General features: G+C 39.0%; 1 protein-coding gene across 4 annotated transcripts in view; it reads left to right on the top strand.

Annotated features, from left to right (window-relative positions):
• The window catches only part of psd2 (pleckstrin and Sec7 domain containing 2), a 34,893-nt gene extending 23,375 nt beyond the window's left edge, over positions 1–11,518 (top strand). For 3 of the 4 annotated variants that reach the window (XM_067518462.1, XM_067518465.1, XM_067518464.1), the window contains 12 exons: positions 974–1,171; positions 1,425–1,505; positions 2,197–2,309; positions 2,752–2,812; positions 4,326–4,416; positions 4,567–4,610; positions 4,770–4,960; positions 5,074–5,144; positions 5,600–5,757; positions 6,464–6,608; positions 6,935–7,078; positions 7,377–11,518. In XM_067518462.1, the coding sequence (XP_067374563.1) occupies positions 974–1,171; positions 1,425–1,505; positions 2,197–2,309; positions 2,752–2,812; positions 4,326–4,416; positions 4,567–4,610; positions 4,770–4,960; positions 5,074–5,144; positions 5,600–5,757; positions 6,464–6,608; positions 6,935–7,078; positions 7,377–7,607 (1,528 nt within the window). In that variant the 3' untranslated portion in view covers positions 7,608–11,518. The remainder of the gene's footprint in view (positions 1–973; positions 1,172–1,424; positions 1,506–2,196; positions 2,310–2,751; positions 2,813–4,325; positions 4,417–4,566; positions 4,611–4,769; positions 4,961–5,073; positions 5,145–5,599; positions 5,758–6,463; positions 6,609–6,934; positions 7,079–7,376) is intronic. The other variant, XM_067518463.1, reaches the window with a different exon arrangement.
• The last annotated feature ends 704 nt before the right edge of the window (positions 11,519–12,222 follow it).

The raw sequence follows: 12,222 nt of genomic DNA, 5'->3' as shown, positions 1-12,222 counted from the left end.
CCAACTGTAATTTGTCTTATTGTTAAAAGACTCTGTCTATAAATTTAACATGAAGATTAGTAGGCCACTTAGCCACTTGCTTGAAAATGGAAACTTGTCTGCAACTGTCTTTCGACCAATAAAAGTTTTGGTTATATTAATTACTTCTACGGCGAGGGCTTGCTGGTGGCTGGCATCTGGCATAAAAAACACATGGTAAATCAACATGTAGATCATGTTCCACTATGGCAACCCCGGATGGGAGAACCCGAAAGCTGATCTTTTTTCACTACTTCTGCAGGGGCAATCGAGTATATAGAGTCTTTTACAGAAACACCCTGCTTCTCTTTCACACAGATAGACCCATTCACAGCTAGAATAGAAAGCCTAGTTATTTACAAGGTGCATGAGATGGGCAATTCACTAGCTCAGTTGGAGGTTGGGTGTTTTGCTCAAGTGCAGGTTAATGGTATTTGAGCTCAGAGTAGCACAGAGAGAAAAACTACTGCTCAGCTTCCACTACATGACTATTCTGCATGTTCATCTAACTTTATTTGCCTTAAACAGAGAAGACAGGGAGCTATTTATGTTATATGATAGTACTTTAATTCAAATATGTCAGAGGTTAACAGTCTGAGATTAGTGGAGCTTTTCAGAGGAGAATGAGGCAGGTGTAATCTGCTTCAGCATTATAATCAGCCTTCAGATTCACTACATTAAAGTAGGACATTAAGTGACTGTAAATCTGGGTCAGTGTCATAACAAGTAATTTAACCCTCATTTGGTTGTCGTTTGCATGCATGTGAACATATGTTTATGAAATTGCGTTTTATGCTCACCAGCACAGTTTCCTCCATCTAGTTTTAAGTGAGTGGGCTTGTAACTGTGGACATGTGTTCCATTCATTAACCCAGACACCTGATTGTGTGTGTTTCTCTTTGTATTTGTGTGTACATGTGCGTCTGCGTATGTTCTCCCCACACCCCACCTCCAGTGATGCCAACCTCACAGACGTGCTGTCTGACTCAGAGGAGTGTGATTTGGGCAGTCTGGAACGTTTGGAGCGCGGAAGCACTGACACTCTGGCCAATGGCTGCCGAGCCGACTCTGAGGCCGCCAAGAGGCTGGCCAAGCGCCTCTTTCACCTTGAGGGCTTCAAACGCTGTGATGTAGCCAGACACCTGGGCAAGAAGTGAGCATGTTTGCATGCACATACACACAATAACACACATGTGCAAACACATACTGCCAGTGTGTCTTGATGTGCACTTGTTAAAATAGCTGATTGATGTACAAATACAAAAGAATATGATTAATATTTTAACAAAAAAGCATTTTTCTTTTCAATGGCATCAAGAAGAAGAAAACGAGTATTTAAGACAAACTTGAATAACTTCTAAAGCATCAATGCAAAGTCGATGTACTCTCTTTCTGTCTCTCTGCAGTAATGAATTCAGCCAGTTGGTGGCATCAGAGTACCTGAGTTTCTTTGATTTCTCAGGCCTGTCACTGGATCGAGCCCTAAGGTAAGGCACAGTCAGCACTAGGAAGGGATAAGTGTGTGTGGTTATAGATGGTCTTACATACGTTTGTGTGTATGTATATTCTTCCTGTTCCCTCTTCACAAGGTCTTAGCTTTGTGCTAATCAAGCTGTCACGTTGAGTACAGTTAGCCAGTGTAGCTGACAGCAGTGGAGTAAATCACTGCCTTGCATCTGCCTTCACTGCAGCGTCTTCAGTGAACAGACCATTTCAGACTGGTCCTGTTTTTTGTATACTGTTGTTATGCTGTTGTTGTTATTACTGTTGTAATATGTAACATACTTATAGACCTGGTATTGTTTGGATTTTGGCATTTAATTATTAATCACTTTTTGTCACTATTATTATTTATGAGGTAGGATATATACAGAAATTTGCTGTAGAAAAAAAAAGTACCAAAGGAGCACCTGAGAAAATTTACCCAAATATTGTGCCTCAGTACAATTTTAGGTACTTGTAATATTTCTGTCTTTTCTTCCTCAATATAAAATCTATAATATAAAAAGTTCCCTCTGATTCAATTGCAAATATTGTATTTTTTACTTTACCACAGTCATTTACCAAGTTACTAATTACTTTGTAGATTCCGAATATTAATAAAAAGATAATAAATGATGCTATCATGATGAATTACATTTACAGAGATGCATTACCATGGTGTTTGTTATATGACAGAAACTTCTTAAAGGCGTTCCCACTTATGGGAGAGACCCAGGAGAGGGAACGGGTCCTTGTCCATTTCTCCAGACGCTTCTGTCACTGCAACCCACAGACACCAACTTCTGAAGGTTAGAGCTTTTGGGGGGATAATAAAGATGGCAATGAGAAACAGTATTACTACATAGGAAAATGTCACACCATACAGTAGCTGAATACATTTATTTGACATCTTCTTCCTGTTTTCCATCCTGATCTTACTATATATTAAACCATGTTTTATTTACATAGCTAAAAATCAAGAGTTTGCGTCAGGAGCATTTGCAATATATACAACAATTGGCATAAACAATAAAATGTAAGAATCACAAATGCAAATATTAAGTCAATTCAGACCTCAGCACCAAATTAGTTTGGCTGCTAGTAATGACAATCAATTTGACTTGTGTCAACGTTTTCTATGCGAGCGTATAGCATCGCATTCACATGAATACAGGTGTGTGTGTGTGTGTGTGTGTAGAGGAGCAGTATGACATTCAGCTGACCTTCAATGTGTTTATTGTCCTGTTGCAGATGGAGCTCACACATTAACCTGCGCCCTCATGCTGTTAAACACTGATCTACACGGACACGTACGTACTAAAATTCTTTGTCTTACTGGTTTTGGACGTTTCCCATTCCTCTCATCTTTATGCTGAACAAATTATAAGGACTGTCTTTTGTCAGAAATGGCATATCCTCCATCTTATTTGGGACTTGTTCTTTCCACATTTCCCTTTTCACGCTCTCCCTTTCTGTCTCCCTCTGCCCTGCACGGCCTACTTTCTGACCTGTTTCTGTCTCTCCTCTCCTCAAATAGTCTCATCTGTTCAGTTTTAAAGTGGAACACTGTGGTGTGGGCAACACAACACTCTTCAGTATCATATATCCTCCACTTTTGCTTATCCTCTTGCTCAACTCCTCTCAGTCCCTAATAGTACTTACTTCTCCTCCAACTAATACCTTCTCTCTTTTCAATTTCCTTTTCCTCCTTTTTAAATTCTTTCCCTGCTAACCAAATCTGGTCCCTCTGGTCTCTCTCTGCCCCTGCAGGTGGTAAGTATAATTATAGTATTAACACTGTTCTTAAACACACTGTGTGCTTGTACTCTCCTGTCAAACACCATAGAACTTAGATCCTAATTTCATAATTGATGCCAATTTAGTTATTCACTTACACAGAATATTTGTCAACGTAGAGTTTGGTGATATATTTTTAGATGTATAGTATTAGAATGCAGTATTAGAATGCGGTATAGGTGTTGAGATATTGTATTGATCTATCTTTATTCCTGTGCAGTGGTGAGAGTGAAACAAACTGAACAACACATTTCTTTTTTTTCTTCTATTAGATTTCATTTCTCATTCATAATATTTGGCTTTGAGTCTGTGCAATGTCTTGTAATTTGTACATCAAGGTTTCATTTGTGAACTGAGTAGTTCATCAAGCTGCATTGTTCCTTTAAATTAAAGCATGTGACCTAAGCCGGAGTGTATGAATAAATGGAGCATAAAATGTTTTGTGACAAATGTTATGTCCCATCCAAAATATTGTGTGCTTTTCTTAGAAAAGGGTGACACAGTTGCCCTATCTGTTAAATCAGTCTAATCCAAATCAAAAGTTATTTATTTATTTTTTTAACGTGTCTAATTGCTTAAGTACCAGGAGAAAGCATTCAGACAGAAAGGACCAGACATACACACATCACCTCATGTTTTGGTTTTCTAATGATGGCATCACAATTAGAGGTTAAACACTGGGGAAGCCATTGCTCTAGTAGAGGTAGAATCGCATTCACCGCATTTACCAGAGGAACTCTGATAATACACTGCCGGTGATATTACACTGCCACCCAGTGGATTGTTGCAAAATATTATTTAGATGGAATTAATTTAGGTTGAATTCATCAGCTGCTTTGTAAGTAAACTGATTGTAATCTTCTGTGAATACTGAGCTGATAAAGACAAAGTTTTTCTACACACACACACACACACACACACACACACACACACACACACACACACATATATATATTTATATGGACATGTTAAACTTGATCTTATTGTTTCATTTTTTGATTTTACATCTCTTTGTCTGTTTCTCTTCAGAACATTGGGAAGAAGATGTCTTGCCAACAGTTTATCAGTAATCTAGATGGCCTCAACAATGGCAAAGACTTTCCCAAAGACTTGTTAAAGGTACAGATCTCCTCTTGAGAGAGTACAGATACAGCAAAATTTCTCTGACTGATCTTTGTTTCTGAAATTTTATCTTTGCATTCCAGCCCTGTAGTCAAATGAAAAATAATTCAAAATGTTTACAGTTTCAGTCTTTCCTTGCCCACACAGGTCTTATATAACTCAATCAAGAATGAAAAGCTTGAGTGGGCAGTGTGAGTATGTATTTTGTTGTTTATGAATTTGGAGTATGCAAGTTTCGTAGAAGTGTAAGTACACTTAAATATGTGTTGCTCAGGTTTATCTGAATGGAGGTGTGTGTCTGTGCGTGTCTGTGGTTGTGTGTCTGTTTGTGTGTGTGCATGCTTGTGCAGTGAGGAGGAGGAGCTGAGGAAAAGTCTGTCAGAGCTGGTGGAGGAGCAGTGTGAGGGAGGGAGTAAACGTGTTGCCAGGGTAACAGATGGGAGTAACCCTTTCATTGCCATCCCCATTCTCCTCAATGCTGTCACCTACAAACATGGTGTGCTGACCCGCAAGAGCCATGCTGACATGGACGGCAAACGTAGTAGGTTTACGTACACATACACACTCGCAGACACTGTATCCACATTCATGAGTGTTACTGTGAACAAGTTAATATGACAGAAAAGTTTTTTTTCTGTACTTTTAACTTTCCAGCCCCGAGGGGTCGTCGTGGTTGGAAGAAGTTCTATGCGGTTCTGAAGGGGATGATCTTGTATCTCCAGAAGGTACTGCATGTCGTCCTCTACACTGTTACCATAGAAACACACATCCACCACCACTGTCACTGCGGTGGTGGATGTTGTTAGCTAATGTGTGTGTGTGTGTGTGTGTGTGTGTGTGTGTGTGTTTGTACACACTTCTATGTATGTATGTGTGTTGGAGAGTGAAAAAGCAAAAAGGAACAAATGAGGCTCAGCTGCTCTAGTGGTTTGTCTCCCCTTGCTGGTAGAAGGGCTGTATTGACCACATGTTTAGCTGTTAAGCCTGAATGAAATGAAATTGGTCCTGTATCTGTTACAAGCTGTTTGACATTTTATATATAGATATTTCTTTAGCTTAAGGGTTTATCTCTGGAATGGGGGAAGAAAATTACCAAAAAGCCTGAAGCATAATATATACGAGCTTCTGCACTTCATTTTATATCAACCTGTATTTTTCTATTTTTTTGGTTCTCTCCCAGGATGAATATAAGCCAGATGCTGACATTTCAGAGGTGGATTTAAAGAATGCAGTGCGGATCCATCACGCTTTAGCCACTCATGCCACAGACTACAGCAAGAGAGCCAATGTACTGAAGCTCAAGACCTCAGACTGGAGGGTCTATCTGCTGCAGGCGCCGTTAGTTACCCAAGTTACATTTGAAATGTTTCAATCACACAGTAAAAAAAATAAAAGCTGTAATGTATAAGAAATCAAACATAATACTCATTTTACCAATGCACACTGTTAGTAGGTAGTCTTACAACGTCCAATCTCCTGGACAGGATAGAGTAACAGATGGATAGATTATACTAATGGTGATAAAGCATGTCTATGCAGCATACCTATTCAGAGTTTATGAAATATTTTAGAAATCAAGCTTTTTCAGAAAAAACTAGCTACATTATATTTAATCAAGAAACGTGTTTCATGGGCTTCAGAGTTTGTTGTAAAGCCTAAACAGGATAAATTGGAATAGTTATTACTTTTTTTTTTGTCATTTTGGCAGTAAGATGTGATATGTAAGTCTGATGTAAAGTTGGCAGTTAACAGACAATGAGCATATTTATTAAAAAACGAATCATTACCTCCGTTATGTGAATACTTACCAGCTGGTACGATATGGCTATAGTCTATCGATTTTCTATAATGCTAATTTAATTTAAACTACTTGGAACAGTTGCTATGCTGCCATTTCCTTCAGACAGCAGAATGTAACAGGCTTGTTGTTGACCCTTCATGTACCTGTGCCAGTGTGGAAAAACTTCAGTGCATCACAACAGAGACATCATTTGAGCAATTTTCCCTCTGTGAACTCAACAGCTCTTTCTCTCGTTTTGTCCAGGAGTGAGGAGGAGATGATGTCTTGGATCTTCCGGATCAACCTGGTGGCCGCACTGTTCTCCGCCCCAGCCTTCCCTGCTGCCATCGGCTCCATGAAGAAATTCTGTCGACCAATACTGCCATCCTCATCCACCAGACTTAACCAGGTACACACACACACACACTCACACACATTACTGTAACTAACACACAGACACACTGATGATTATACACAATAACAATTAGAGCAGCTATCACACTGACTTTTCCTTTACTTGCCTTCACAAACATAGTAAAATTCCTCTGTCAGTACTACAACAAATGCGAAATATGACTGATATTTTTGCATTGTGTATTTCCCTGATTTCCAATATACCACAGCAGCATATTTCAAGCAAGGTTGGGCAATTTTACATATGCTATTTGTGTCTCCTAATATCTGATTGGCTGTTGTGGGGCTCTTCTGGTTTTTTCTGTGCTGTGATTGGTGCAGGAGGAGCAACTGCTGAGTCACGAGAGCAAGCTGAAGCAGATGAGCCTAGAGCTGGAGGAGCACCGGAAAAACCCACCCTCAGCCGACCCCAAAACCCGCGAGTGGGAAGAGTACCGTCTCAAAGAGCACTACCTCACATATGAGGTTCAAGCTTTAAATATTTTTTTCTTAAATCAGAGAGCAGCAAAGATGCCAAGAATCATGTCATATTGCCAAATGTTTTCTGATAATTTAAATTATATTTTGTAAATGAAATTAATATTTTTTTACCTAATGAGTGAAAAACAGAATCTCTGTCTTAATTAAAAATATATGTTCATATATAAATATGTCTGTCAAAAAAACCCAATTGTGAGTTAAAAGTTCTAATCACTTTATTTTGACTCTGATTCATTTTTTCTGTCCTAACACATCATTTCCCTCCCCCCCCCCCTGTGAGCAGAAGACTCGGTATGAGACGTACATCAGCCTGCTGCAGGCAAAAATCCGTGCAGAGACGGACGACCTTGAGAAGATCGAGGCCAGCGTGATGGCCGGCATGATCATGGAAGGAGGACTGACTGGACGTGAGTGCCACCTCCGCAAGACGCAGTCCTCCCCATCCATCAGCCAGGCACAGGGTGGGCTTAATGGGGGGGCTACTGCATGTACTGCCCAAGGACAGAGGAGCTGAGGTGAGGAGGGAGGACCAGAGACCACAGCCCACAAAACAACATCCCTCCAAGCCAAACTAGCTTAATCCTTTAAAACTTTGTTAGGTTTTGGTTATTGTTTTGTGTTTTGGGCTGCTCCGTTCCTCCTGTTGTTACAGAACAAGTATGCAGTAACAAGTAAAATCTCCATTAATACCCTTCCCAGAATTTATCAAACCTGGTGATGCGATTCTACCCTTGAGCAATAGATGAAGAAGATGAAAAGCCTGCCTTTAATACCCAACAAGTGACCCTGCCAAACCTCACTTCTTTAAACTTCTTTCTTGCACATTAAATATTCATTACTGTGATTGCAGTTTAGAACAACATCAGTATTATTTTGAAATTTCGATGCAGTTCGCTTTAGTCAAAATGTGTTTTTGTTAGTAACAGAACTTTTATTTATAAAGTGTTAGTTTAAGGCCAAAAGAAACACAGGCTGGTTTCCCTTTGCCTGCTCTGAATCTCAGATGGACAAGGTGGAGATGGTACTACTGTGACAGTTTGGCTTTTTTTCCACTCGTGTTTACACATCCAGCCACTTACAGGCGTGTATATGGACCCACACGACAAGTGGAGTGTTTATACCACATATCTGCTCCAGAGTTACAGACACTTTCCTGAAGGATTATGTCCCTGCCATGTATAGCATATTTATTTATTTATTTAATTATCCTTTATTGACCCCAAGAAGGGTTCAAACACCTACATAATGGAACCATGCTTCAAACGTTTTACTTACTTACACCAGAGGAAGTGGAGGTTGAGTGCCTTCCTGAAGGGCACCTCGACACTAACTGTGGAGAGATTTTAAGAGTTACACAGCCGCTTGTAAAAGAAATTGCAAGTCCATCTCTGATTATCACACTGCTGGTTCCCAAATTCAATTATTTGGTTTGTTTTTAAAAACTAAAAAAGTATGTATGTGCGGTATGTGACTGAAAGAAGACACTATATCATGTTCTCTGCTTACTATTCTTAAGTCATGACAGAGCACTGAGCTGATATGTAACAGTAAATGGTTGGGCGTGAGGTTTCTGTGGATTGGAATGAAGGGCACCAAAGGGGAGAGTGTGTATGTGTGTGGTTGCCCTGGCATGTTTTTTAAGTGGTTTCAGTCGAGATGTCGAAACTGTAGGCAACAGGAAGAAGTAAATATAGCAGGGCCATGTATTTGTATGAAGATTTCATTGAGCATTTCTGTTGAGACACAATCCAATGGCCTTCCCCTGAATAAGTCTGCCATCTCGGTTGGGCCTGGATGTCTCAAAAGCATCTTCAGCACAAAAGCAGTCGCCCTTGTTGTGAAAGATGTAGCTTTACCTTGTATGTCCTAAAATTGAAATGATTCCTGCACTGAACATGTCATAGGCCTATCATAACCTGTTTTGCCTTGTGTTGGGGATTTACCAATACTGTATTTCCACCATATGAAGATGTTTTTGAGAAAGAAAACTCTGGCCTATCATAGACAGAGACTGGCTGATTGGAGTGTGTAGCAGCAGGACTGCTTAGGCTTATCATACTAAAGTAAAAAAAACCCGTCAGCATACAGAAAAGAAGAGGGGAAATGCAGCATAACTACCCCACCAGCAGAATAGCCATCAACAAACCCTTCACGTGGGCAAGGAGGAGGAAGAAGAGGAGGAGGGACTTGTTTTCTGAGAAATGACTGGTGGTTTAGTTTTCTAAGTAAGACCATTTTTGCAGCCAAGAACAGGAAAAACATCCAGCACACACATTAAGACGAAGACAACATATTAAGACTGTTTCTCATGGAGAGAGGACTTGTGTAGTGTTCTGAGGAAGTGGAGATGTGGGAGTGGATGCGGTACTGCTTTTTGTGAGCACCTTAATTGATCCTTACCCACCCAAACACACACACGCTCTTTCTCTGTCTACCTAATTTGCTTATGACACAACTGTAGATCAGTGAGCTTAGTGCCCCCTCACTCAGCCTCAGTGTGGCACAGAAGCATGTTGACCTAACCAGGGCTGTGGATATCGACACTATGAACAATCTTATCTTTGGCCCTGGATACAGCACTTCTGCTGGTTTATATATCATATTAATAGTAACCGATGGGATCTGAGATCCATCTGGGGCTTGGCCAGAAACCTGGAATCCTAGCACTGGATCCTTGTACAGACCAAAATGCTGAAACGGGGCTTTGAGTTTTCAGAGAGGAAGTACCATTTTATAAAAGTTGTATTGTTAGGATAAATAACTGCTTTCTTACAGGGAGACTTCCCCTATAGTCACTTTGGCTGTTGTGCTAACCATTGTTTCCCATCGTTCTAGGTTAGGCCTGTGCTGTAACATAGGATTGTGACGAAATATATTTGTTGATTGTTATGTTTTATTTAAAAAAAAATGATGACTTCGGCACTTCGATCTGTCTTTTTGTTCGATTTGTTTGTATATCTGAATTGTTTTTGACAGGATGCTCATACTATGTAAAGGACCTATTTACTGAATATTTAGTCTGTGCTTCATAAAATAAGCTTTTATACAGAAGAATGTGGTTGTGATTTATTAACATGTTTATTGTCGGCAGCAGTTCTCTGACTTTAGACTATTGAACTTCATGACTTTTTTTTATTAAAACATATTTTTAACATTACGTTTTAGCACTGGACAAAATTTCCACCTCCGGTTAAGGCATCTAGGAGGTAGGTTTACAATTTAGCACATGGGTCAAATCAAGTAAAAAACAGATTTTATTTAGTTAAAGTAATAATGACTATGAACAATAAACTCAGTTTGTAAGAGAATCCAATGTAGCCATTATGAATAGAGTAACTGTTGTAGAATAGGCTTGTATTATGTATTATGGCATGAAGCTCATCCCAAGTCAGATGAGAAAACAGGGTTAGGATGTTGTAGCATGCAGTACATTATGTACCACGGCAGTAAATTCCAGTGTAACATAATGCTGCCTGCTCTCCCCATTTTCTTTCCAAATTCAAGCCATTGCTTCTACCACTGACTATCTTTACTTCAGGTGTCTTGCAGGATTTCTCCTGCATCAGCAAACATGTTGGAGAAGTTCAGCTATGGCAGAAGGCAAATGCTGATAGCATTTTAAACCTGTCATGATACTGACTGCTGATCCATCCCACGGTGCCAAGTAGACAGGGTTATTTGTGAGCTGTTTTGACTGTGAAGCGACTGATCTATAATTACATACAAAGTACTGTAGGCCAGCCTTTTCTGTAGTTGGGTAAGTTGATCAGTCAGCATCTGCATGTTTATTATGGTACAGTTAAAAGGATGGAAACATCCAAAGACTGTACCAAAAAAGCTATAGTAAAATATGTTAAATTCTAATAATGCAAAAGTTCGCATTCCCATTGATGAATGAAGAAATAAACATTTAACTGCTGGTGAATAAACTTTTGTACCAGCTGAATGTGCATTGAATAATATGCAAACGAAAAAAGAAAATGTTATACTCTTTTTGCCATTTTAAAATAAAGGAATGCAGACTTTGGCACCCAACTGTAAGCAGGGACAGCAAAAACAAATCTCATCCAATTTTTATTATCACTCGATCGCTTTTGGGTTGTGCAAACTAGAAAATATTCTCAGTTTAATGTTTTATCAAATCTATGTGAACTGTTCGACTGTCGGCATTGATAGGCTATGTCATCTCATAAAAACATTAAACTTACAAAAAATCTTTTTCTGGGTGTGTAAACCAACTAAATACAGCTACCTTTAACCTGCAAGTAACCAAATTATTTAATATATGGTTATATTGAATGTGTAAATGTTGTATTAAGATAGTGTCCATCCTAATATTATTCCGCCTGGAATACATTATATTGTGATTTATGTTAGAGGACGTTTAATAATGAGCATTCATGGAATAAAGATTCTTCCCCATTATACTGAAAACAAGCAGTAATTTGTCTCGGAGATGTGTAAAAGCTACAAGGAAGGAAAAAAGCAGAAGGAGAAGAAGAAATTATTGGTATTCTACCATATATGTAAATTCTGTTACTTTAGGAGTGTTGCTTTGTGGGTTCTTTTACCTATAATGTTACTGGACTTACCTGACTTACCTACTACTACATTTTCTGTGTCAGCCTACTTACATTTTTTATTTATTTATTTTCTGACCGGATTTTGCTCTTATGGAGACATTTCTAACATCATCCAACCCTTCAAGTGCGGAATATGGTATCACTAAATGTCACGCTATTATGAAAATGACAAGCTCAAAAATAAAGTGTTAAGATGTTAAACTGTGAATATGTGACCCAGGTAACCTTATAACCACAGAATAAAAGAAGGCCAAACACAAAGGTAAGACTTATACTTCTATATTCTAGTACTTCAAAAAGCATGATAGGAGCAAACTCAAGGAGTTTTGCTAATTTATCTTTTTTACTAAATTAAACTTTTCTAACCTCTGTAGAGTTTGAGCTTTGAATTCCGATTAAGATGCTAAAGCAGGGACATGGATAATTGCTGGGCTTTTTTTACTGCAGCCATTTAGACCTTTAATACCAGGAAAATCACAGGTGTCAGTAGTAAAGTAACGCTTACGCTAAGGTTGCATGAACAAAGCACTTTGAAACCGAAGCAAT

This window comes from Channa argus, chromosome 10 (assembly GCF_033026475.1).
Source record: "Channa argus isolate prfri chromosome 10, Channa argus male v1.0, whole genome shotgun sequence".
Lineage (NCBI taxonomy): Eukaryota > Metazoa > Chordata > Actinopteri > Anabantiformes > Channidae > Channa > Channa argus.
Note: the sequence above shows the minus strand (reverse complement) of the source record. Positions and strands in the feature narration are given on the sequence as shown.